This window comes from Macrotis lagotis, chromosome X, assembly GCF_037893015.1.
Source record: "Macrotis lagotis isolate mMagLag1 chromosome X, bilby.v1.9.chrom.fasta, whole genome shotgun sequence".
Lineage (NCBI taxonomy): Eukaryota > Metazoa > Chordata > Mammalia > Peramelemorphia > Peramelidae > Macrotis > Macrotis lagotis.
Genome location: NC_133666.1, coordinates 465,727,302 through 465,754,467, shown reverse-complemented (window position 1 = coordinate 465,754,467; position 27,166 = coordinate 465,727,302). Strand labels below are relative to the sequence as shown.

At 33.0% G+C, this 27,166-nt stretch overlaps 1 protein-coding gene across 1 annotated transcript in view; it reads right to left on the bottom strand.

Annotated features, from left to right (window-relative positions):
* PTPRM (protein tyrosine phosphatase receptor type M) overlaps nt 1-27,166 on the bottom strand; it is a 1,090,562-nt gene that overhangs the window by 650,406 nt on the left and 412,990 nt on the right. Inside the window, exon 6 of the mRNA XM_074202077.1 lies at nt 5,376-5,550. Coding sequence (XP_074058178.1) covers nt 5,376-5,550 — 175 coding nt within the window. The remainder of the gene's footprint in view (nt 1-5,375; nt 5,551-27,166) is intronic.

Below are 27,166 nucleotides of genomic sequence, written 5' to 3'. Positions count from 1 at the left end.
ATAATCAAATTTCTAAGACAAAATAATAAACACTAAGAGGAAGAATTCATTAATCAAAATGAAAGTGAAGATACAAATACAAATCAAATTCTTTCTTCAAAAATAGTAGAATATAACTATAAAAAGATATTTTTCTCCTGCAGAGTGTGATATTAATGAAGAGAATACACTTAATAGGGCTTTTCTATTTTTTCCTGTCAGACCTGATTTAATCCAAATACATAGCATTCAATGCAGATTGGTACATTTCTGCAATTTTAAAAATCTTAGGGTGTTACTTGGAATTTTCAGATGTTAAATGACTTACCCAGATACTATGTGACACATAAATAATATATTTCAGAAATGAAACTTGAATTCAAGTTCTCCCAAACAAGACCAGTTCCATATCCTCTCTGCCACTCTTTCTCCCATAGGGGTATTATGAAAGTTGAAATAAGAAATTTGATTATAAGGATACCAAGAGGTTGTACATTGTAATGGAATAGACTTCGGACTAAAAATTTGGGAGACTAAGAATCTGTCTCTATCCCAACCACACAATGGTTGGGAGCCCTTATAACTCTTAACAATGTTCTCATAGTAGAAAGTTTCTGCCTTGGGGAAGCAAAATTCATAATATGTAAGTTTCTCCCTAAACAATAATTCCATAATATGTTAAAATATTAAATAATATTTTTAAATATTAAAATGTTTCAAGGTAGAAGAAAGCACTGAAACAAGTAATTATCTCTTCCTGAAATGTTTAGCAATAAAAATTGGTGATGTTATTAATTTCAGATATTAGCTGACCCTTCATGAACCCAATTAGGGTTTTCTTGGAAAAGATAGTGGAGTGGTTTGCAATTTCCTTCTCCAGCTCATTTTACAGATGAGGAAATTCAGACAAAGAGGATTAAGTGACTTGTCTAAGGTCCTGCAACTTATAAGCATCTGAGGACAGATTTTGAATTCAGGTCTTCTTGACTAATACCTGGTGCTCTATACACTGGTCTCTGCCTTTAGGAAGCATGATCCAAGTGAGGAGGCTATATATACATCTAAAGGCGTACACAAAGCAAATAAAAAAGCTTCTTTGTAGCCAAGTCCCTTTTGACCTCTCTGGGTCTCAGTTTTCATCTATTAAATAAAACTATAGCTCCCAAAGGTACTTATAGATTTAAATGTGTTCTTTTGAACATTATGAAACATATAAATTAAAGCTCAGTATTTTGGTGTTAACTGCTAGTCTGTGAATGCTTATTCTATACTGGTGGTTCTATACATTAAAATAGGTTTGAAATATCTCACTTGCAGAAAGTTTATTGCTAATTCAATGGCCAACCATGATTCCAAAGAATTCAAGATGAAATATGCTATCCATTTCCAGATAGAACCTTGATGAACTCAATGTAGACTGAAGTATATTAAGGTGGTGGAGGTATTAAATGGAGAATGCATAATTGTTTTTTGCTTGACTAAACAGATTTGCAATGGTTTTGTTCTCTCAACATACTGGGGAAGGTAAAGGGAGAGAATTCAAAACTGAAAATTAAATTAAGTTGAACTTTAAAAATTATCTATATATTTTCTTCAGTTTTGCACATATAAGACCTTTTATAATTCAACAATCATTTTAGAAGTACCTGTTATGTGGAATTTCAACTATCATTAAAGTATAGGGCTAGAGGTTGGTTAATTAGTAAATGGTTGTTGACAGAATGAGGGCGTCGCATTTATTGCAACTCATTTGAAATGAAAGTGTAAAAGGGAAAAAAATTAAATTTGTTGCATTAGTTGGGTTCTTCAGAGATAATTTCAAGGAGTCTATTGCTTTCAGAAAATCACCTAATTTTATATCTGGAAGGGCCCTTGGTGACCATCTAGTCCATCCTTTACCCATTTATAGCATAACTGACATGTAGAATCTATTTGAAAACCTCCAAAAGGTGGAATCTACTATTCACTTCACTTTTGGACAGGTCTAATGGTTAGGATTTAAATATGATTGCTCATATGTGAGGAGAGTAAAGCATCAGTGATGCAGATGTTGAGGTGAAGAAGGGGAAATGACAATCACTACAAATCTCAGGAGCCATCAGCACTAGTTGGCTGATTTTAAAATAGCCCAAAATAGCTCAAAAGAAAATAAGCTAAAATAAGGAGAGATATTTACATATATTAGTTAAGTTATTGTTTCTTATCCTGGGTTCTCCTTCTCTCACTAGTATAACCTAATTGGGAACACTCAAAGACACACACACACATATACAGAGAGAGAGAGAGACAGACAGACAGACAGACAGACAGACAGACAGACAGACAGAGACAAGAGATTGTTCAAAAGTCCCCATTCAAAAAGAATAACTTATTACTATTTTAGTGTCAACTCTTTGAATGGAAATTTAGCTTTGATCTCTACTACCTATAGTAGTGACTTACCATACTACAGAGATTATGAAAGATTATTATAAAATTTATTTTTCCTTCCACTTCCTATAATTCCCATTTCAGGAGAGCAAGCTATTGAGGGCTCACTTAAAACTTATTAAAGGATCAATTTATCATTATTAAAAATTGCCTAATACCATTTTGTTGTTCAATTGTTTAAATCTGACTCTTCATCCCCATTTGGGGTTTTTGCAGCAAAGATAATGGAGTGGTTTGTGATGTCGCTCTCTAAATCATTTTATAGATAAAGAAATAGGGACAGAGTTGAGTGATTTGCCCAGGGTCACTAAAGTAATGTGTCTGAGGTCATCTTTGAACTCATATTTTCTTTACTCCAGGCCCTGAGATCTATCTTCTGCATCACCTTTTGCTCTCCTCTAAGAACTTGGGTAAGAAAAAAATATATAATTTATGTATGTCAACAAATTATATATATATATATATATATATATATATATATATGTGTGTGTGTGTGTGTGTGTGTGTATATACATAGGTATGTAGCATATATAAACATGTTTGTACATTCTAAGAAAATATATTTATAAGTTATAGCTAAAGTTCAGCAAATAGGATAATTTACCACAATTAGTGATAAATTACATTATAATTTAATGAATTTAAATTGTATTAATACTTATTATATGCTATTATTAGGAGGGCATAAATATATTCAACAAATATAATTTATGCCACGGCCCATAAGGCATTATGTGAAGCACTGAAGGACATATAATGATAAATCCATCAGGGAACTTATAATCTATTAGTTTAATAATTTCAAGTATTGATTATAAAACAAAAAAAAGGAAAAATCCTCAGTGCCTAGTGAAATGCTACAATTTTCATCAGTTGTTCTATTTATAATTCAGATTCCAAACTTCATGTAAATATTTGAGGGCTTTATATTTACAGTGTTGAGAGGTCATTTATTATATAAGAATATCATTGACTATTATCTGTCCCTTAGCTACTTAATATTAATGCATACATGCAAAGTGAAATAGGAGTTAGCAAAAATATACAACTTGAGTAGAGGACAAATGAAACAATGGTTGAGTTTTATATTCTTTTTCATAGAAATCAGTATATAATTAGGGACCTATAGAGATTTTCTTGATGCCAAGAATGCATAACATACAAAAGAATGTTGGACAAAATAGTTAATTAATTTGTATGGTAACGAAGGCCATCATAGGAGCTGAAAAACCCTTTTGCTGTCCCTTTTCCTTACAATTCCCTTGATTCAATTCCAGTGTCAAAGTATGAATGTGGGTGCCCTGCCACAAGGGTGGGCACAATCATGCATAGTTTCTGACTGCATCTTTGTCTGTATCTGTGAGTCTACTGATGGTGAGGATAGTGGAGCTGAAAGTTCAGGAATTTGTTCCATATTTTGGAGCCTATGCTAACCTGGACCTAAAGTATCAATCAAACCTGCGATAGCATTAAGACAGTATATACCCAGATACATGTGTGTGTGTGTATATATATATATATACATATATATGTGTATATATATATATAGTCAAATATGTATATCATATAGTCATATAAATGTATGTACATCAAAGTATATACAAGTGTATGTATTCATACATAGATTTTTGTTACTGTCAATGTCTTTCTTTTACAAGTCAATGAAAGGGTATATTAGAGCAAACAATATTTAATGGAACAGTATGTAATATATGGGATAAGAAAAACTTCCCTATCAGTAGAAGTAAAGCACCCCCTCCCCCACCAATGCCAACTTGCCATCAATAGGAATATAGATACAGACACAGTGGGTAGAGCACTAACCCTGAAATCAGGAGAACCTGAGTTCCAATCCTACCTCAGACACTTACTAACTGAATGACCTTGGGCAAATGCCTTGCATTCAGAGTCGAGTCATTTCCACTCATCCTGATTCATATCTGGTCACTGGACTCAGATGGGTCTGGAGGAAAAAGTGAGGCTGGTGACTTAGCACAGCCTTGCCCCCTCCACTCAAATCCAAGTCATAAGCTAGTCCTGGCATGACCTCCATGATGCTAGGACCTTCTTTGAAAATGAAGGGCAAACATCAGATAAAGACAAGGTAATCAAGGAATGTGCATGGTAGGCACGAGTGTGTGTGTGTGTGTGTGTGTGTGTGTGTGTGTGTGTCTAGGAATAGGTAAAGTCATATATGGAAATGTATATATGTTTATCTTAAATACACAAACAATAAAGAAAATCAAGTTACCATCCTGATTTCCTAGAAAGGAGTACAAATGGCTACCCATAAGCCATATGAAACAGTGAGATGGAACTACCAAAAGTTTACATTGTTCTTCATGGACTAGAAAAAGGTTCCATAGTAGAAGGATAACAAAGTCTTAGAAAATAATTCAACCAACTCAAGAAAAATCATCCTTCTCCTCCTTCATTTCCTTGCCCACTTGGTCAATAATGACTTAACTTTCCTGTCATGCAAAATAAAGCCATAGATGGTTACAGAAACATAATGAATTTTAACGCTGTTTTATCAATATTGTTTGTGTGATGTGACTGGGCATTTTTATATGAACACTTCTTGGCTTTATTAACCACCCTACTGTCATAAACATTCCTGTCTAGTGAATATTTGCATTTTAAGTGGTTTTCTATCAGTAAATAATGTTCATTTCTTAAATAAATTTATAGGTTGTAATCACTGCATATGGACTTGGCAGAAGCGTTTGCCAAGAGCACATTTATTCCCATCACAAACAAGCAAGAAAACATCAATAAAATATAGCTTTCAAAAATATAACCCATGTGCAAAATATGTATTTAAAATGCAATTTGTCCACACAGGCTTTTTTAGATTTGCTTTTCAGAAGAAGTAGATAAGTTTGAGCCTTAAAAATATAATGCCCTAACAAGTAAACAATGTGTGCTTATTTCAGTAGAGGAGCTTAGAGGATTAAAAAAAATACCTTTAACTACCAATTCTGCATAGTTTGATATTCCAACACCTCCTTCGGTGCGTATCATACAACGATAGTTCCCAGCGTCTTGTTTGGTTGTATTCACAACATTAAAGGAGGCTGTAAATCGACGAGTATTAGTTACTTTGATTTCCTTCAAAGGTGCATCCCTTACATCAATGCCCTGTGAATTGGTGGGGAGGGAGAAAGGCAAGGAGACAAAGAGAGAGAAAAATTATATTTTAAGGTGAAAAAATGCAGAGCATTTAAGAGTAACCCTCATATTCAAACTTCAAAAATGCCCAATGGAATAATACAGATGTTACTGCCATACAGACCTCAGTTAAAGCATTCATTATCCAGAGAGAACTGTTTAGCTAGAACAGCTGGCAAGGATTTTGAAATTCTGCCTTCCTAAACACTAAGTTTAGAGCTTGAGTGATACTGATATAAGAGTGTGGACATTTGTCTGCTGTTTTTTGTTCCTCCAGAATATTAATTCTGTTCAATTATTTCTACTTAAAATAAAAAAGATACTAGGCACATTTCTCTCCTTGATCCTTCTCCCCCCCCACCCCGCCTTTCTTTTGCATAAAGAACTTAAATTGCAAAATCTCTTTTAGTTCCTTAATGAACTAACAAATAGCTTTTTCAATGCACTTTGGCTTTTTTAAATGTTTGCCTGGTTAATCAAGTAAGCAATATTCTACCCTATTATTGCCCTTGTTTTGCATATGAATACAGAATCACATAAATTCTCACAAAGATTAAAATCACAGAATGAATCATGACAGGGTTTAGTATTTACCACTACTGACCACCTACCATGGTGAGTCCAAATGCTGGGCCAAGACCCACCAAGTAAGATGTCATGGATCCAGAAAGAGAAGGTTTGAAGTTGAGGTAGAAGGATCAAGTTTAGCATATAGTACCAAGTATATATAGTAATATTTTTTGTTGTTAGTACCTTGTTAAACTTATTATACATTCTCCTTATTTTAAAAACACACTGTACATAAAAGAAGTTCATATCTTTCTATACAAGTCTCAATCATCATTATATATTGAAACATTTGCATTTGCTAATGATTATATTCATAAGAAAATCATTTAAAATTATGCTTTGTACAGAGTACTCAATATATTTCAAATGTTGATTGATAATATTCTCTTAGATATAAGGAAGGGATTCTGCTGAGAAACTATGGTAAAGATTTAGAAGCAGTATAACATGACCTTGCATGCATAGGTACCTAACAGTTTTTGAATAATTTTCCAGGTAGGGCCATTATTGGGCAGCTAAGCTGTGAAGTGAATAGAGCTTTGGACCTGGAATCAGGAAGACGTGAGTTCAAATAAACCTCAGAGATTTACAAGCTGTGTGATCCTGGGTGACTCTGTTTGCCTCAGTTTCCTTACCTGTAAAATCATTTGGAAAAGGAAATAACAAACCACTCTAGAATTTTTGCCAAGAAAACCCCAAATGGGGTCACAAATAGTTGAATACAGCTAAACAACAACAGCAATTGACAAAATGAAGTCCAAAGCCTGCCTTTCTTTCCAACTTCCCTTATTTTATTGATGATATTACAATTCTCCCTGGCACCTGAACTCAAAACTTGGGTATTATAATTTAATCCTTTCCTCTGCCTTGCTCTCAAACATTGATTTCACTTTGGCACAATCACTAAGCTTTCCTTTCCTCTAACAGTGAGATCTTCACCTTATTTATCATCTGAACTACCTTCATTCCTACCAAAGAAAGTGACAGAAGAGATAATGATGAAATATAAGACAGAACTACATACAACACACTAAGTGCTGTACTCCTTCCCTAGTGCCCAGGAAGCCTTGTATCTTTATGTGTATTTTTTTCAATATTAGAAATCTGTATTGTTCACTACGAAATCAAGTCTATTAACAAAATAGATTTCAGGTCTGTAATTAGGATGTTTGGTTGTTAACAAGAAATAAACTTTATAACGTTATTTGTAAGCATTAAAACAGGCAAATAATAGACACATAAAACAGAATCTTCTGCATAATGCATGATGCCAAAGGCAATGTTAATCTGGACATTAATGTCAAAATGCTAAGCTAATAAAATATTAGTGAATGGTTTGTTTTATTTCTGAATAATTGCTAATTGGGTTCCATTTTATTCCATTAAAAGGTAATATGTGCCAAAATAATTTCAAGTTTAAGTAAAAATCAAGAGAATAGGATTTTATATATGGCAAATATATTATTCAATATAGCCACTGAAAATAGAAGTTCATCAGCCAGTCAATTAATTGGCATTGATTAAGCAACTGAAACATTCCAGAGACCGTGTTAAGTGTTTGGGATAGAAAGAGAGATGGTAGTGAGGAAATAGAGACCCAAATCTCACAGTCACATGCAAATAACTAAGTAACAAACACTATTTATACATGTTAAACTGGTGATAGTCTCAGGGAAAAGTCCCAAATTAAAAAGGACTGATAAAACGTTTCTTGTGGAAAGTGAGACTTAACTAAAATCTGAAGGAAGCAGGAAATCTAGGATGTGGTGATGAAAAATAATAATATTCCCCGTCATGGGATCCTGGGTGAGAAAATGCTCAGTCAGAAGTGTCCCTTGTGAGTAATAGCAAGGACAGCATCACTGGATCAAAGAGTATATGGAAAAGATGTGGAGATAGATGGAATAGAGGAATGGAGAGAGACTTGTGTCTCAAGAATAATAAGGAAGTCAGTAAAGGGGAAGGTTTGGAGGGAAAATTAATTCAGCTTTGGACAGGTAAAGTTTAAAATGTCTATAGGACAATAGGACATCCACTTTGAGATGTCAATAGGCAGTTGGAGAGTGAACCTGGAGGTAGGGAGAAAAACTGAGCCTAGAAAATAGATCTGAGAATCTTTAACATAGAGATGATAACTGAACCCAAAGCTTGGCAAAAAAAGGAAAAAAACCCAAAAAACTTGCCTTCCCGATGTTGCTTTGATATTCTCATACTATGGACAATTAGAAATTCTGTGGGAAATGACTTGGTCAAGTTCAGATACAATATGGTTCTTTCCATAGAGGAAAAACAATTTATTTTCAAAGTTCATTGCCTTTCCTGAAGAGTCAATAAGTATGCACTTGAAATTATTTGAGAAAGCTATCTTTAAAGTTCTACTTGTTTCATATTTTAAAAACAAAACCAACAATCTACTGTAAAACAAAAAAGTATTAAATTTTAAAATGGCTTTATGATGCACTTTTAATCTAAAAGATAAAATCTGTAGTTACAACAAGCAACCCCACTCCAGCATCAGTCAAAAAGCATGTTTTTAAAAGTTACTGTGAACAAGGCATTATCAGAAACATCTCATAGCCTTATTGCTGAAATAGCTTAGTTACCTTTAATGGAGATGACATGAAAGTGAAGACAAATTTACAAAACAAATCATTTATCCTGGTTTAATTCAAATAAATGGCTACATATGAACTTCACCCAAAATATGAAAAAAATTAATTTTTTTCCTTATAAATTCTTATAACTCCTACGTATTGCTGTGAAAGGCAAAGTTGACTATCTCAAACTTCTTTCCTCTATGAAAAGGTCAGGAACAGAATTCTCCCACAGTTTCTCTAGGTCTGTTCCCAAGGAAAGGCTTAGAATATAGCCTTCTTTTCTGGTCACTTCCATCTTCTCTGTTCTCCAAGTGTGTTTTTCTTTCTGGAGACTGATAGGAAAGAGAAATTTCATACCCATAGGGACCCACACAACAGACTCTTCAAGTGTCAATAATATAAGCAGTAGCCCCTGATTAACTAGAAATTCTCTGTTTCTTTTCAGAATTTAAAAAAAAGTTATTAATAAGTACACATTAGACTACCATAGATCATCAAGCCCCATGTGACATTTGGCCACCAGTATGGAAAGGGAAATGATTGTTGTTTAGTCATTTTTCAGTCTTGACCAACTCTTTATGACCCTATTGAAATTTTCTTGACAATGATCATGTAGTAGTTTTCCATTTCCGTCTATAGAGGAAATAACTTGCCCAGAATCATTCAGCTAGTAAGTATTTGGGGCTAGATTTCAGATCAGGAAAATGAATCAACATGCTTCCAGGCTCAGCAGTCAATTATCTACTATACTACCAAATGCCCCAAGAGCAAATTATAGCTCTTTATATTTGAGAAGCTAAACTCCCAGAGTCTTTAGTTTTGTACACAATGCTTGCAGTTAAAGACATACAAGAAGATGTAATCTCTTCTATGTAGAACAATCAATACAATAAAAAATAACATTAGATAGTAAAGAACAACCCAAAAGGAAGAAGAAACTTTTGAATTGAAATCTCAGAAAGAATCAAAGGATAAGAAAACAAATGGAGGAGAAAGAAGGCAATTTCTCAGACAACAAGATTCATGCAAGGAAAGGAGAAAGTCCACTAACAAAGAATTTAATAATAATGTGTTGCTGCAGATCTGATTACATATGATGAACTAAAATGAAGGCTTCCATGGTGGTTTATTCAAGCTATCCACAGGGCTGAGTTGTTTCCACAGTTTGGGTTTCAAATTATATGAGAGTTCCTTGGCTAAGGAGGGACAGGGGGAAGGAGACAAAACTCCAAATCCCAGAATTCTCAATGAGAGTTAAACAATTTCCCCCTTTAATATCTATTACCACTCTCTGATCAGTGGGGAAAGCAGATAATTTTGTGTAAACAAAGGATGATTCTTTGGGAATAGGTGGGATACAGTGGGAAAAATAGGTTATATATTACAAAGTATATCAATAACAATTGTATATATAAACGAGTATGTATATGTCTATGTATACACGTGCAAATTTTTATTTGTGAATATGTGTGGATGTGGGGGGGGGTACTCAAAGAGCTTTATGGCTTTCTTTTTCTGAAGATCATGGCAAATTTTAGAGCAGGGTTGTAACAATTTCATTTCCCTCCCTGCCCCATTGAAATTCAAATCCCCTAAATTATCAGTCACATAAAACCTTCAATAACAGCTGAAAACACCCTTTCCTACCAAAAGGGAATTTGAATATTAACTAGTTTATCAATCACCCAGGCATTCCCCCTGAGTCAACTCATATCCCTGAACAATGACTTGCACAACAAGAACAGTAGCCTTCTTCCCTCAATGTCTGCTCATGTTTGATCTATATAAGAACCCTATAAAAGTTCACCAGATTTAGCCAGTTTAGGTGCCTTTTTCTACCAAGCACCCCAGCAGATGACCCATTTCCAACCTCCCTTATATTACTCTGCAGCAGCCTCCATTCTCCCTGACCTGATACTGCACAAGATACAGCACTATTAGGTCTTGAATAATACTGTATCCTGTTTTGTGGGACTCTAGTTTCCAGTCATACCAATACTCTATGAAGCATCCACCATTAGCTATAATTAAAAGGCAAAAAGGATGAGGAAGTAGACAAGATCAATGGGTATAAGGGAGAAGCAAAAAGTCAAAGATCAACCAATAATGTGAGCAAGGTGCAAAGTTGAGCTAACCAACCAGTTCTTCCTTCCCTCCTTGAGACCAATTTGGGCAAGGAAGCAAAAATATAACAAGATATATTTTGACAGACCAGTTCTAGATAAATTCACTCCTTTAATTTCCTAAGCAAAGAAAAATGAGAATTAGTATTTTAATGGAAACTCAAATGTCAAACATGAGTCATTATTAATATCTTTGAATTAATATTAGTATGAACCACATTTATATAACTTATAATCACATTTTAAGAAAGTCTTGTGTGCAGAACTAGACTTATTTCATTCTGAAAACTCTTGGACAGTGGAAAAATGTCAATTTATTCTTTTAATATATGAAAAAACATATTCAGAAGTCTAAACTTTTATTACTGATATTTCAAATATGTTTTTAGTATCTGTTAGATTAATGTATTTTGAAATTTATCCACATGATTTTTGTTCTCACAAAATCATATTTTTCTTTCTTTCCAACAAAATGTAAATTACAAAATGTATAAATTCCTTAGCATTATGATATATAATGCTCTATAATATAAATTGAAACTATATTTTTGTTGTTGTATACATACATATTACATGAAACACATATTGTAAGACCCCCCCCATGGGCATGTCAAACTGATACATATAGCTGAATATAAAATCTAATTAAACTAGTTTAAGTATGTACAATAACAAATTTTATAATTCTACTAAAATACAAAGTGGATATTAAGGGTGGAAAGCAGTATCTAAATACCTACAAGAGTAATCATTCAATCTCAAGCACATCAATTATACTTTATGAAATTACAGTAACTTTTGGTAAGTGTTTTTTTTCTGTTGACAAATACAAATGCATAAGGACTAGAAATTAAGGACCTTTTTAGAACACAATGGAGGGATAAAATAGAGAAGAGAGAAAAGGAAAAACAAGAAGGAAAGGACTATAAAAATAGCAGAAGAAAGGAAAATTAAAAAGTGGGAAGGAAGGGGGAGAAAAAAAAGAAAGGAAGAGAATAAAGGCAATTGTTGCCAGAAAGATTAGGTTTTGTCTGGGGGGCAGGGGCGAAGGAATTAAAACATACACCCAAACACAAAACACCATAGACGATTTTCTTCTCAACTTCACAGATCTCCTCTCCTTTTTTAAAAATTATATTTTATTTGTTTCCTAATGATATATCAATACAATTTTAGCATTCATTTTTATAAGATTTTGCATTCCTGATTTTTATCTCTCCTTTTCTTTCCTCCCTTCTTCCTAATATGGTAGGCAATTTTATATAGGTTATACATATGCTATCATATAGAACTTATTTCCATATTAGTCATGGTTGTAAAAGAAGAAACAGATCAAAAGGAAAAAATAAGAAAAAAGAATAAAGCAAAAAAAAAACCTTTCAATCTGCATTCAGAGTCTATCAGTTCTCTATTTGAATCAGATAGCATTTGAGTCTTTTGTACTTAAATCATTGAGCTGCTAACACACAATGTTGCTGATACAGTCTACATGTTTTCCTGATTATGTTCATTTCATTTTGCATCAGTTTTTGCTGAAATCTCCCTGTTCCCTTATTGTGCAATAATATTCCACTATATTATTTTATATACCACAGTTGTTTTAGACATTCCCCAATTGATGGGCACCCCCTCAATTTCCAGTATTTTGTCACCACAAGAAGGGCTACTATAAATATTTTTGCACATGAAGGTCCTGCTCCCTTTTTTATGATCTCTTTAGGATATAGACTTATTAGTGGTATTACTGGATCAAAGGGTAGGCACAATTTGTTTATCTTTTGGGCATAATTCCAAATTTCCCTCCAAAATGTCTGGATCAGTTCAAACTCCAACAACAGTGCATTAGTATGCTAATTTTCTCATATCTCCAACATTTATCACTTTCTTTTTTTGTCATATTAATCAAACTGAGGTGGTGTCACAGGGTTGTTTTAATTTGCATTTCTATAATCAAAATTGACTTAGAGCACTTCTTCATATGCCTATGGATAACTTTGATTTCTTCATCTGAAAACTGCCACTTCATATCTTTTGTCCATTTGTCAGTTCAGGAATGGTTTACATTCTTATAAATTTGACTCATTTCTCTAAATGTTTGAGAAATGAGGGCTTTATCAAACATGTGATAAAAAAATTTTTTCCCCAGTTTTCTGCTTTCCTTCCAGTCTTGGTCACATTGGATTTTTTTTAACAAAAGCTTTTAAATTTAATATAATCAAAAATTTCTATTTCACACTTCATAATGCTCTCTGTCTCTTACTTGCTAATCAATTTTTTTCTTCCATTTCACACTTCGCAATGCTCTCATATTTTGTTTGTTATTGAAATTTTCTCTTCCCTAAAGATCAGATTTTTGTTCTAATTTGCTTATAGTGTCATCCTTTATGGTTAAATCATATGCCCATTTTGACCTTATCTTGATATATGGGAGATGTTGGCTTATATCTAGTTTATATTCTAGTATTTTCTAGTTTTCCCAGCAGTTTTTGTGAAATAAGGAGTTCTTATCCCAAAGGATAGATTTTTGGATTTGTCAAGCATTGGATTACTACAGTCATGAGCTAATGTGTCTAGTTTACTTAATCTAGGCAGCTGATTCACCACTCTATTCTTAACCAGTGTCAGATAGTTTTGATGATTACTGCTTTATAATTTAATTTGAGACCTAGGGTTGCCAGGCACCTTCCTTTGTATTTTTCCCCATTAATACCCTTGAGAGTCTTGATCTTTCATTTTTTTCATTTTTTTTCCTAGCCCTAACAAACAATTTTTGGTAGTTTCATTGGTATGACACTGAATAAGTAAATTAGTTTAAGCAGAATTGTCATTTTTACTATATTGGCTAAGTCAATTCATGAAGAATTGATATTTTTACAATCGTTTAGATCTGCCTTTAACTGAAAAGTGGTTTGCAATTCTATTTATTTAGTTCCTGGGTTTGTCTTGATAAGTAGAATACCAATATTTTATATTGTTTACAATTATTTTAAATGGAATTTCTCTATTTCATGCAGCTGGACTTTGTTGCTTATGGGAAGAAATGCTGATGATTTGTGTGGGTTTATCTTATATCCTGCTATTCTGTTAAAGTTGTTAGTTATTGTAAAGTATGTTTGTAGTTGATTCTCCAGGCTTCTCTAAGTATACCATCCTACCATCTACAAAGAAGGGGTTTTTTTGCTTCCTCACTGCCTATTCTAATTCCTTCAATTTATTTTTCTTCTCTTATTGCTACTACTAACATTCTTGTACTACACTGAGCATTCTTGCTTCTCCTCTGATCTTATTGGGAAGGCTTCTAGCTTATATCCACAGATAATGCTTGCTGATAGTTTTAGATAGATACTTATTATTTTAATAAATGCTCCCTTTATTCCTATGTTCTCTAGTGTTTTTAATAGAAATGGAAGTTTTATTTTGCCAAATACTTTTTTTTGCATCTCTTTAGAAAATCTTTTAATTTATGCTCATTTTGTTAGTGATGTGATCAATTATGTTGATAGGTTTACCACTGACCCAACCCTGAATTCCTGGCAAAAATTCCATCTGATCATAGTATATAATCTTTGTGATATATTACTGTAATCACATTGGTACTATTTTTTTCATCATTTCATTCTTCATTTTTCTTTTTTGCATCAATAATTATTAACAAAATTGGTCTATAAGTTCTTTCTTGATTTTATTTCTTTCTGATTTAGATATCAGCACCATGTTTATGTCATTAAAGGAATTTGGTAAAACTCCTCGACCTATTTTTCCAAATAGTTTATATTGTATTTGAATTAATTTCTTTAAATGTTTTCTATAATTCACTTGAGGATTTTTTCTTAGGAGGTTCATTAATGGCTTTTTAAATTTCTTTTTTCTTCGATGATGTTATTTAGGTTGTTTATTCAATTTCTTGATCTGCTAACCTGAGTAATTTATTTTTTCATAAACATCAATTTCACTCAGAATTATTGGCATATAACTGGACAAAAAAATCCCTATAATTGCTTTGATTTCTTCTTCATTGGTGATGATTTCACCCTTTTCATTTTTAATATTAGATAACTGGTTTTCTTTTTTTCTTTTTCTTTTCTTTAGTTTTTTGCAAGGCAAATGGGGTTAAGTGGCTTGCCCAAGGCCACACAGCTAGGTAATTATTAAGTATCTGAGGCCGGATTTGAACCCAGGTACTCCTGCTTTATCCACTACGCCACCTAGCCGCCCCTCTTTCTTTTTTAAAATCAAATTTACCAATGACTTCTTATTGTTTTTTTCATAGAACATATTTCTATAAGCTGTCTCTCTCTCTCCATATATATATATATATATATATATATATATATATTTTTCTAGCTTAGCTATTAGTAATATAATAGTAATATAATTACGGCCCTGGAGTCAGGAGTACCTGGGTTCAAATCCGGTCTCAGACACTTAATAATTACTTAGCTGTGTGGCCTTGAGCAAGCCACTTAACCCCATTTGCCTTGCAAAAACCTAAAAAAAAAATTATTTATTTAAAGCAATGGGATTAAGAGTGATGTGCCCAAGGTCACATAGCTAGGCAATTATTAGGTGACTGAGGCTGGGATTGAACTCAGATCCTCCTGACTCCAGGGCCAGTGCTCTAACCACTAGTAATATAATTTCTAAGAATTACAAGTATTTCTTTTCATGTAGGGCTGTAAATAGTAGTCCAATTGAACTACAGACATTTTCTTTTACCCTTTTACCTATTTATGTTTCCCTTTTATCTTGAGATCAAATTTTTGGTTTAATTCTAGTCTTCCCCTCATGAAAGCTTGAAATTCCCCAGTTTCACTAAATGGCCATTTTCCCCCTCAATATATTATGGTTAATCTTTCCAGGAAAGTGATTCTTGGTTGGATTCCTGGCTTCTTTGCCTTCCAGAATATCATGTTCCACAACCTCTGACTTTTTAATGTGATAGCTGCCAAGTCATAAAATACTGATTGTGGCTGGCTCCACAATATTTGAATTGTTTCTTTCAGATCATTTGCAGCATTTTTTTCTTGATCTGAGAATTCTAAAATTTGGCTATACTGTAGAGTTTTTTATGTGGAGATTGTTTTCCTGGTATAATCAGTGGATTCTTTAAATGCCTATTTTGTCCTCTGATTCCAGTATATCAGGATATTTTTCCTTAACATTTCTTGAGAGAAACTTTCTAGGACCTCCCTTTGATTATGACAAGACAAAAGGAAGTCTAATGATTCCAATACTGTCTCTCTTTGATCTGTTTTTACAGGTCAATTGTTTTTCTCATGAGGTATTCTACATTTTCTCTTATTTTTTCATTTTTTTTAAATTGTGTGATTCTTAATGTCTCAAAGGATCATTGGCTAATTCTAACTTTTAAGGAATTGTTTTCCTCAATGAGCTTTTGGACTTTCTTTTCTATTTAGTCAAATGTACTTTTTAGGGAGTTGTTTTCTTCAGTAGATTATTGTTAGCTCCTTTGCATTTTCTATTTTTTAAACAGTTATTTTCTTTTTTAAACTGTTGACTCTTTTCATAATTCTTTTGCATCAATCTTATATCTTTTCCCATTGTTTCTTCTATTTTGCTTATATAATTTATAAGCTCTTTTTAGCTCTTCCATGAATTTTTTCTGAGTTCAAGACCACTTCCCTTTTTTTTTGTCCTTTGGTATTTTGCCTATGGTATTTTGACACTTCTTGTTCTCTTTTGAGTTTGTGTCTTGGTCTTCTTTAGCACTATAATAACTTTCTATGATCAAAATTTTCTTTGTGCTTTGTTCATCTTTTTTTTTTTTTTTTTTTGCCTTTTCCCTGTCTATTAAATTTGAGCTCTGCTCCCAGGGTAGAAGAGTATCTCAGGTTTCTTGTGTCAGTGTTTGTCAGGCCATAGTATATACCTAGTATTACAATGATGTTGGCCTGACGTCTTTGTGTCTGGTACTGTTATGAAAAGTTGGGGTAGAGGTGGCTGGAACTTCTGGAAGTCGTAGAGGTCTGAGTCGGGGTTCTAGTAGTGATGTGTGGTGAGTGCTGAGTCTGGTGGGGCATTTCTGTGTTTACCTGGGCCTATAGAGAAGCATATGAACATATGGATCTATTGCTGTTTTGTTGAGCTGGGGCTTGCTGCTGCCTTGCTCGGACTTCCTGATGTGGACTGCACTATTCCTCCACCCAAGTTAGATAGACCTTTCCTACAGATGTTCCAAATTTCTTAGGCTGAAAGATCACTTCATGCCTCATTTAGTTGAGTTCCAGGATTTGTTTTGGGGCACTATTTTAGGTTGTTTTGAGGTGAACATGAAAGAGTTACAATGATTCACTGCTTACTCCACCATCTTGGCTCCTAGGAGTCCCATCTCCTCTGGACAAACTATTTGACACATTTTGTTATGTTCTTTTACAAGAGTGTCATGGAAATTACTGAAAATTATCCATCATTTATGTCTCTGGGTCATAGTTTCCACAAAAATAAAAAGGGGGTTTTATGCCCAAAGCTCAGTAAGTTTAAACACCCCAGTCAGCTTAAAAATTCTATGTGGATTCTGCTTATGTCTTATCATATTATCATTACACATAGGAAAGAAATTCATATGACTAATGAAAAATGTTAAAAAACTACGAATTATACTATTTGCCACTTTAATATACAAGGCTGCAAAAATATTGCATGTCTATCATTTGTTAACTTAATAAAACATCACACTGATGCTTAACTTTAAATTATTTAATGGGCTAAACTCAAATCTATAAAAGTGTCTTAAAATGCATTTGTTCAATTTGAGCATGTTAGAATGAAAACAAAAAGATTGATAGTTATTTAAATTAGATTTACAACTATCTTTATGCGATGGACTAACTCTAAGACTTCTAAATAAGCAGTAATTTACCAGGAAAAAATATGCATATTAAACCTCTCAGAAATTGTTTTAGCAAAAATCAGAGCTGTGATTGAAAAAAATGAAGTTCAGGGATGCCAGTAGCACTTCGAGTAAATTAATCAATTTCAGGGCATTTTCCAATGGTTTTGTCCATGAAGGCTCAGAGGAAGCCATACAGGTAGGGATTACGCAGCTTTTTCATTTACTTAATGGGGGGAAAACATTCTACATTATTTGGTTTTCAGATATGCCCATTTGTAAAATGATTATTAAATTCTTGCTACTTGTCACTAATAATATCTGTAGTGCCTGAAGTAATTCCATTTAAAAACATTTCAAATTATTTAAATCAAATAGCAATTTAATATCTCAATAAAAACCTACTTCCTAGAGTTCTTTTCATTTTGATAATTAAGATAACACTGTCCTTTGAATTTCTCAGCCTTTTCTATAAGACAACTATAATATTTATAATTTTGATTACAGAAGGCTTATGATCCTGAAATTTGCTCCTCTCATTCCATTAACAAATATGAAAAATTTACATTTCAATCATCTCATGGGTTGCTTCATGAAAGACAGAAACTTTTAAGCAACAGAATCTTAAAAATGATAAATTTAATTGAAATGTGAGGTATATTTAAAGCTGAATTCCATTATTTAGATAAAATGATTTCCTTCTGAGGCACGGAAAATTTGTTGTTTCATATATCTAGAGAATTCAAAAGGAGGAAAATTCTGAGTTCTGTCAGGTTTGGGGTGGGGGTGGGGGAGGGTGGATAATTGTACATGATGTGATTGTAGCTGGTCTTCCAGTGTCCTTCCCCTTAGCTCCCTCAACTCAGACTGGAGATTAATGATTTGAACTTAAAAAAAAACCCCAAAAATCAATTCCTCTCAAGGATGGGGAAAGTTGACAAAAATCTTTTGTTGAATTCCACCTGCCTAAAGTTCCCCTTCCTTAATTTAATCACTCAGAATGCAATTATTACATTAAATGATTTTAATGTTCAGTTATCAATTTAGATTTAATTGTATTTAATGGTTTATATGTGTTTATTGGATTTTTTAAATGAAAGAGTCTTGTATTTGCTGTCATTGATCCAACTTTAGTCCATGATAGTAGATCTGAAATTTCTGTTAATTGTAATTTTGGAAAATTGCATGGGGCATTGAAAAGTTAAGTCTATGGTCATTTAACCAAGATGTTGTCCAAACAAGACTTGAATACAAGGCCTTCTGACTCTAAGGTCATCCCCCTATATATTTATTGTCAGATTCTTTGTGTCTGACTAATAGACCATTTTTAAAGCTTATCACTTTATCCTTTAGTTTTTCCAGTATTATACATGAGACCTTTAGACATTTAATTTTGACTCATATAATTAGCTAGAAACAACTTAAGTTCTTTCTAGGGCTCAATTTTCATACTTCTTATCTAAGAAGGTATAACTAAATAATCTCTAAGGTCCATTTCAACACTAAATCTGTTATTTTATGAATTGATGGATATTGAAGAGAGGCAGATTTTAATTTAATCTAAGTGAAATTAACAAGTAGAAATGCTTAAAAATGAATTTCTTCAGGAAGTCATAGGTTCTCTTTCAGCTATCTGGAGAAAAATCTTGTTCAGATTTGAAGTAGAGCAAATAATATCTGAAATTCTTTTTAACTTTTAACTGTGATACTTCCTGTGTGGCCTTGGGCAAGTCAATTAACCTCCTTGAGAGTTAATTTTATACTAATTAGACTAATGTACCAATCTAATCATGACATTACATTTACATTAAATATTTACCTATAGTGGGCCTGTGGTTTTATTGCAATAGAGAACACTCAGTAAGAAAATTCCCTCTAGAAATAGTTTGAAGCAACTGTTGTGAAACTTATTACCCTAAGTTTTTTCTTGCCTCAATAAAAAGTTGAGTTATTTGCCTAGAATCATTGAACTCTTCTTTATAAGAGGCATGTTATGAACTTGGATTTTTATGATGTCCAGGTTTGTTCTCTATCTACTTTGATCCATTGGGTTTCATATTTAATTACATAGTAATAACTAAAACTGCATGGACATCATAATTGTTATGAATAATTAATGACAAAAATCTAAGAGCTGCTAGAGATCAATGCATTTCCCTTTTGGTGAACAGTTCTGGATTAATGCTTTCCAAGTCCAAAGACATTAATATCTTTACTTTGTTATCTCACAGTATATATAATTTCTATAATACAACCCTTCTAAAAATGTTTTCCTCAGTCTGAGGTTCAAGATCAAACTGCAACCACATAGTTTTAGATGAACTGTTTTCTTCCATCATGTCTAAATATTTAAACCAATAGACAATACATGAAAAGTTAACTTGAGCTGTGATACCATCACTTTATTCAAACTGGGTATGAAGATGGGCAATCCTAGGAGTGTTCTTCAGCCTTCTCATTCAAGCAGAGAGGTACAAGCTAAGCAAATTGACTTATGTTTAGAGTCAGCATGATCCCCTCAAAGGTAAAAAGCAATACTTCCTTTTCTTAAGATTTCTCTCTCTCTGATACTCCAGACCCAAAAGAAAAAACAGAAAAAAAATTCCTTCATTATGGCTCTGACTTTGTTAAGAAAATAGTTACATTAAAGGCATTATAAGTAGCACCTGCCGTTGCCACCAAGCTATATACTCAAACAACATGCAGGCTTTTTGACAAAACATCCTTCTCTTTTCCATTTTTCATTCTAACCTATCTGTAGAAGTAGTTCTTGAAGAACAGAGGTGGGGTGGGGAGAAAGAAGAATCTTTTTATTATCCTAAGCCATCATTACTCTCATTTTCTTACTATCACCAAAAGGAAAAAGGGAAAAGTGAAGTGGTCTGGGGGAGGAAGGGGAAAATTCCAAGAGTGGTCTGATGTCAAATATATTCAAAGATTTTCATTTCATCAAAAAATTTAGAGATTGCGTACTGTTGCCCAGACCATGCAAAATTCCTTAGAAAAGGGATTCTTACTTAGTCCTTGACCCCTTTGTGATGTCCAAGATCCCTTTTAAGAATGATGATTTTAAATGCTTAGAATAAAATGCAGATTTTCAAAGGAAACTAATTATTTCAAAATATTAAAAATATATGAAATATTTTAAAAAACTTTAAAAATTTTTAAAAATCCAAGGCTAAGAACCCCAATCTTAGATGAAAAGTCAATTAAATGGATAGATTCTCAATATTGCAATAATAATTATAATCATAAGGACTCCAAAAAGAGAAGGAATCAATTTTTCTTCCTACTCACAACAATATATTTCATAGATATACATCGTAGAATTTTATATTTACAAAATATTTTCCAAGTATAACCATGAGACATAAAATACTAGATCCTTACAACCCTGTAAGGTTGGTACAGAAAACTTAAGTGACAAATGATAAAACTGAGGACTAGAGAGGTTAAGTTAATTGTTCAAGAGATCACAGTTGTTAAGTGTGATCTCCAAGTCCTTTGCGCTTACCAAAATGTAGACTGCTGCTGTGAGCATCATTTAGGTTGCTTAGAAACAAATAACTACATACAGAGCTGATTCATGTGGTGAGTATGGGAAACACTGTCCCAGCAGCAATTCATTGGAACTATTTTGCTCTAAACGACCTAAAGTACTGACGTTCCTTAAGGAGATAAGCATCCTTCTAGTCCTCTAAGGGAAACCATATTAATCTGTGGTATTCAAAAGCACTAAATTTTAAACCCCAGTCTAAGAATCCTCAAATCCTTTTCTGTAAAGCCTGTTAAGTCAGAAAGTTGCACACCCCCACTGATTTTTTCCCCAAGGCAAGCCAAGGGAAACTCAATTTTTAATTTTTTAATCCTATTTGAGTCCATTTCATTTACTGATATTTTAAATCAGTATCTCCAGACACAATTTACTGATTCTATTTCTCTCCAGAATCTCCCCAGATTTGTTCTTCTATAGTACCTTCATTTACTAAGCCTTTGTCTTAATGCAAAAACATCCTAAAAATCACACCCAGGTCAAATCACAGGACACCCCAAAAAAGGTCCCTTATGTTTCCAGCCACTGTTTTAAAAGTATACCACCTACTCATCAGCAACTCAAATGATCATGGAGGAGATTTTAACCACAGAAAAATTTAAAGAGTAAATGGTTCCTATAGCAACAGTAGGATGGTCCCCTTGTGCATACTCAGTATTTTGTATGACTGTAAGTGCTGCTAAATTTATGCTTTAATATAGATGTGTGTAAAATGCCCAAGTTAAGCTTGCCATGGGAACCATAATTTTCCTTCCTATCAAATCTATAATGTGGCTTTTAGACATTGTAACAGAGTGATTCTGGTGCATCAATGTAATATTTTTCTTGGGAACATGCTGCTCCTAAGCCAAACTAAAAGGAAGCAAATAATCTTAACAAATATATGTTCCTTGGCATGATGAAACCCAAGTACATAACCCCATCTGTACAAAAACATACTTGCATGATCACTGGTGATGTTAATAAAAGAAGCAAATAAAAGGACTGTCATTTAAATGATTATATAATGACAGAAAAAAACTGCATGAATCTGTCTCAATCTGAATATTGCACCATGTCCTGTTTTAGATCATGTGCTTCTTTCCCCCAAAGATAGAAGTTAAAAAACTATTAATGGAGCAGTACTGGATAGTACTGGATAGAGTGGATAGAGTACTGGCTCTGGAGTCAAGAAGACCTTAGTTTAAATCCAACCTCACAGCCACTTGACAGTAACTGTGTGATCCTAGGCATGATGCTTAACCCAAATTATCTCCAAAAATAAAAAAAAAACTACTAGGGTAGTTTAAAGTTTATTTGTAAGCTAAGTTTCTGTAGTAGGTAAAAAGCAGTTGTATTTACAAAGATTGCAAAGATCATTTTAAGTCATGAAAATCTGTAGTTTTTTTTTTCCAAAATACATTTTGGAGCTTTTTGATCTCTGCAAATGCATGTGACAAATTTATTAACTAGTGAAAAAATATTTTATTCATACTTAGATCCTTATACCCAGCTAAATTTAATTACATATCAGACTTTCAAAAGAAAAAAATACCTTTGGACCAACAGTAAGCAAAAGTTTTCAGCTCCCAAGTATAAATTTTTTTTTTCAGAAAGTTAAAAAGTGACTGAAAATAAGAGATTATAATGGATTGTACTAGTCAAAAGGGAGAAAGTATCTCTCAAATGTAACTGTGGCATAGGTTGCTGCCAGAGTGGGAATATCAAAGTTATCAGGAGGCATTATTAATATAATTTGTTAAAGTTTAAATTTATTTGAAGTGGGAAGGAAAGGTATCAAGGTGTGCATGATGGATGCAGGGCCAAAAGGAGAGAGATTTTATTGGGAAAAATGAAAAAAGAATGGAGGTAAGATATAAAAGAGAAAATCAAGCATCTATAATAGCATTTGAATGAAAATCACTAAAATATCTATTTTCTTGTTCAACTTTTGTTATTTCACCATTCCCAGGGGAATATATATATGTATATATATATATACATATATATATTATATATCATATATATTATATATCATATATATTATATATGTTATAGGGGAAAAAAAACCACTTCAATGGACAGAAATGCTAAAGATAATTACAAACTTTCCTATTCCAGAAAGAATTCTTTCTGAGGAGCACACTATGAAGGCAGGGATAATTTGCACTTTGCTGTTAAGTTATTTCAGTTGTGTCCAACTCTTCATGACCCCACCTGGGTTTTCTTGGCAAAGATACTGGAGTGATATATGATTTCCTTCTCTAGCTCATTTTGCAGATGAAGTAACTGAGTCAAATGGGGTTAAATGACACATAGATAGTAAGTGTATTGAGACCCATTTTGAACTCAGGTCCTTTTAATTCCAGGCATGGGGATCTATCCACTGTGTGACCTAGGTACTCCAATTTATACTCATATTTGGGAAAGAAGCCAATATGTAGGATTTCTGAGTTCAGCACAAAAAAGAAAATAATTATCCCAGGACAATGGTTTCAAACTTTTTTGTGACTTGGATCCCTTTGGCAATGTGATGAAATCTATGAATGCTTTTTTTCACAAAGATGTTTATAAATGTATAGACCATATAGGCTTACCAAATAAACTAATTTATGCTAAAATAAATTAAATTGAATTGAAATTAAATAGAAATAAATCAAAAAGCATTTTTTAAAAAAATGTTTAAGGACCTTAATTTAAGATTCTATTTCTAGAAGTTAACTCTAATATTGTAATTACTTCATTTGATTATCATATTTATTTAAACAGACATAATTTCTCTTCATGTTTGGTAAATTGTTGAAATTAACATCAAGTTTGATTTTAAAATGAAATCATAATATCATGTCAACATCTAATTCTTCAGATACCTTAATTATTAATTAAATCGCAGAATATGTGGACAGAACAGGACTGTAACGATCATTATACTCTCTCAGTTAAGGAAATTGAGGCTCAGGGTAGTTAAATAGTTTTGTCCAAGGTCACACTGGTCCTCTGACTCTGAACCAGATACAATTCCCTCTACACTATGCAACACGAGATTGTTAATGTCTGAGTGGAAAAAAAAAAAAGAAAGAAACGAAATTCTTTTCTGACTGAGGTATTTTAGGTCACTTGATATTTGTGGCTTTAAATTATCATTACTTTTATATGAGGAGGCAGGACTAGTCTAAAAGAATCTATCAGAATATTTTATTCTATCTATAATATTCAATTAATCTTAATCTCAAAAGGAAGATACAGGAAAAAACTCACATGCAGGTAATGAGAATGTAAAACCACAGTGAAAAGTTAATTTGTCTCAATGAGGAACAATGATAAAATGTAAATGATAAAATACACTTTCTGAAAACAATTACCTTCCTTCTAGTTTCCCTATGAGGGAAGTTTGACCAAACAATCCAATAACACACTGTGTGATTTTGACCAATCACTTACTTCTGTGGGTGTCAGTTTCTTCATTTGTAAGCAAAGTAAATTATACTAAATGATCTCCAAATTCCCTTCAAGTTTTCATTGTTGCTTTGTATCTAAACCCAACACCTAGCACAGTGATTGGTATAAAGGATATGCTTGATGAAGAGATTATTCCTGATTGAATGATTCCATGAAATACACACTTTTGATGACGAGCTTGCTTAGCAATGACCTAAATATCTATGTTAAGTTTTGTTCTCTGACATACATTACAAAGACAATGACGACAAAGGTCCTCTACTAGTTGTCTTTTACTCTGATGACCAAATCTTGTCATTGTTTGACATGAACTCAAGGGGGGAAAAAAGCAAAGAGAGAAGGGGGAAATATCAATGCTTACAGAAATAAATGCAATAACAAGGTTCCTGGGAAAGTGAAGATTGAAACAGATGTGGGAAAAACCCTTATTCCTCTAACTTGGAGTAAAGTTCAAGTATAATCCATTTTCAGAACTATAACATGTCCAGTTTTAAGACTGGCTTTGGGTATTAGCTTTATTTTCTATAAAGTTGAATTGCATTATTCTGTACATAAAATACTCTGTGAAAACAACTCCCAAAGAATGCACAGGAAATGCAACAAAATAAAATTTGAAATACCCACAGAAGAATAATAATAGTTTCTACTCACAATCATAAAACCCTTAAAGGATGGACAATGGAAGAAAAAATTCCATAATAACATAAAATGCCTGGTAAAGCAGACAATATATACCCACAAAAAAACACAAATCAGAAATCCCATAGTCCTTTACTAAATACATTAAATATATTTTGCTCTACTTTCAAAATGTAAACTCAACAAGGAGACAGAATATAATATCTATTATTCAGCATCTTCAGATTTGACAATGCATTAATAGATTATATGATTTCATCTTCATAAATAACCTGTATGGAAGGTACTGCATGTATAATCATTTTCATTTTTTCAGATGAGGAAACTGAGGCCCAGAGAGGTTGAAAGGCTTACTGTAGTCACACAGCTAGTAAGTATACAACCAAGTCTCATTCTAAGTCTAGTGTTAGTAAAACAGACTACCTCCTTCCTTAAAATAAAAAGCAACCCTCTTTTCAGTTTTGTGTCCAGTCCATCATTTCCAGAAGGATAACTGTTCTTATGGTTTATTTGTAAAAGTCAGAATGTTGGCATCAGAGACAACTGGCCACCAACATCCCTCACTACCAGTCAATCCCATTGTTGCTGCTTTTTTATGGTAACTGTTCATACATAATAAGATAGTCTAAGTACATTGGATCATCAATAATGGAGATGTGAACTGTGTATTTGTTTGGTTGCTCAGGATCACAGGAAAAAAATAAAAGAAAAACCAAGTCCCACATTGGCAATAACCTATGTGGTCCACAGATGTGACAAAGAAAATGCAGGCAGATGGGACACATCTGTTAATCATAAACATTCCTTCATTAGTGTCATCATCAGATTTATTTGTATGTTATGTTTATGTTGGAAGTCTTATCGATGGGCACATTTAATTCATAATGTGAACAATCCAACTACTGACCTTTCTTACAAGATTCTGATTGATAGCTCCATGCACATAAATATATTCATAAATATTTTTAAAATGGAGTATTTTTATACAGTTGAATTGTACTCATCTTACTCTTCCTCTGAATTAAAGAATCAGATTGTTAGAGATGGAGGGACCTTGGAAATCATCTAATTCAACATGCTCATTTTATTTTTAAAGGCAACTCTGAGCAAAATCTCACAGCTGTTTAGTGGTTGAGTAAGATTTAATATAAGCATTTTCCTGATCAAATTCACTGCTATTTTCACAGTACTATCAATTTGCCTTCACATCATTTAAAAGTCTATGCAGCCTCTTGCTTACTTAATCCACTACTAGATTTGATGTCAAGAAAGCCTGAGTACAAATCTGGCCTCAAAAACTAATGCTGTGACCTTCTTAAACCTTAGTTTCTTCCTTTGTAGAGTAGGGGTCATCATTGCACCTATTTTCCAGAGATTTTGTGATACTAAAATGCTATAACTATAAAATATCCTGAAAATCTTAAACCATTGTATAAATACTATTATAAATAAATGAAAGAAATATATTCTTATGGTAAACACACCTCTGAAAAACAAATCAGAATCCCTAAATTTTAATTTCATTTTTACATTCTTTGAATATATGTTTTGGGGCAGTTAGGTGATATAATGGATATAGCAGGCCCAGAAGACCTGAGTTCAAATCTAGTCTCAGACACATAATAACTGAATGAAACTGGGCAAGTCACTCAATTCTGTTTGCTAAAGTTTCTTCATCTTTAAAATGAACTATTTTGTCCAAGAAAACCCCAAATGGACTCATAAAGACTTGAACACAAATGAAACAACTGGACAACATCAAAACTAAATTTTAGTTACAGTCTTTGTTTTTTACTTCACGGTCATTTTCCTCTAT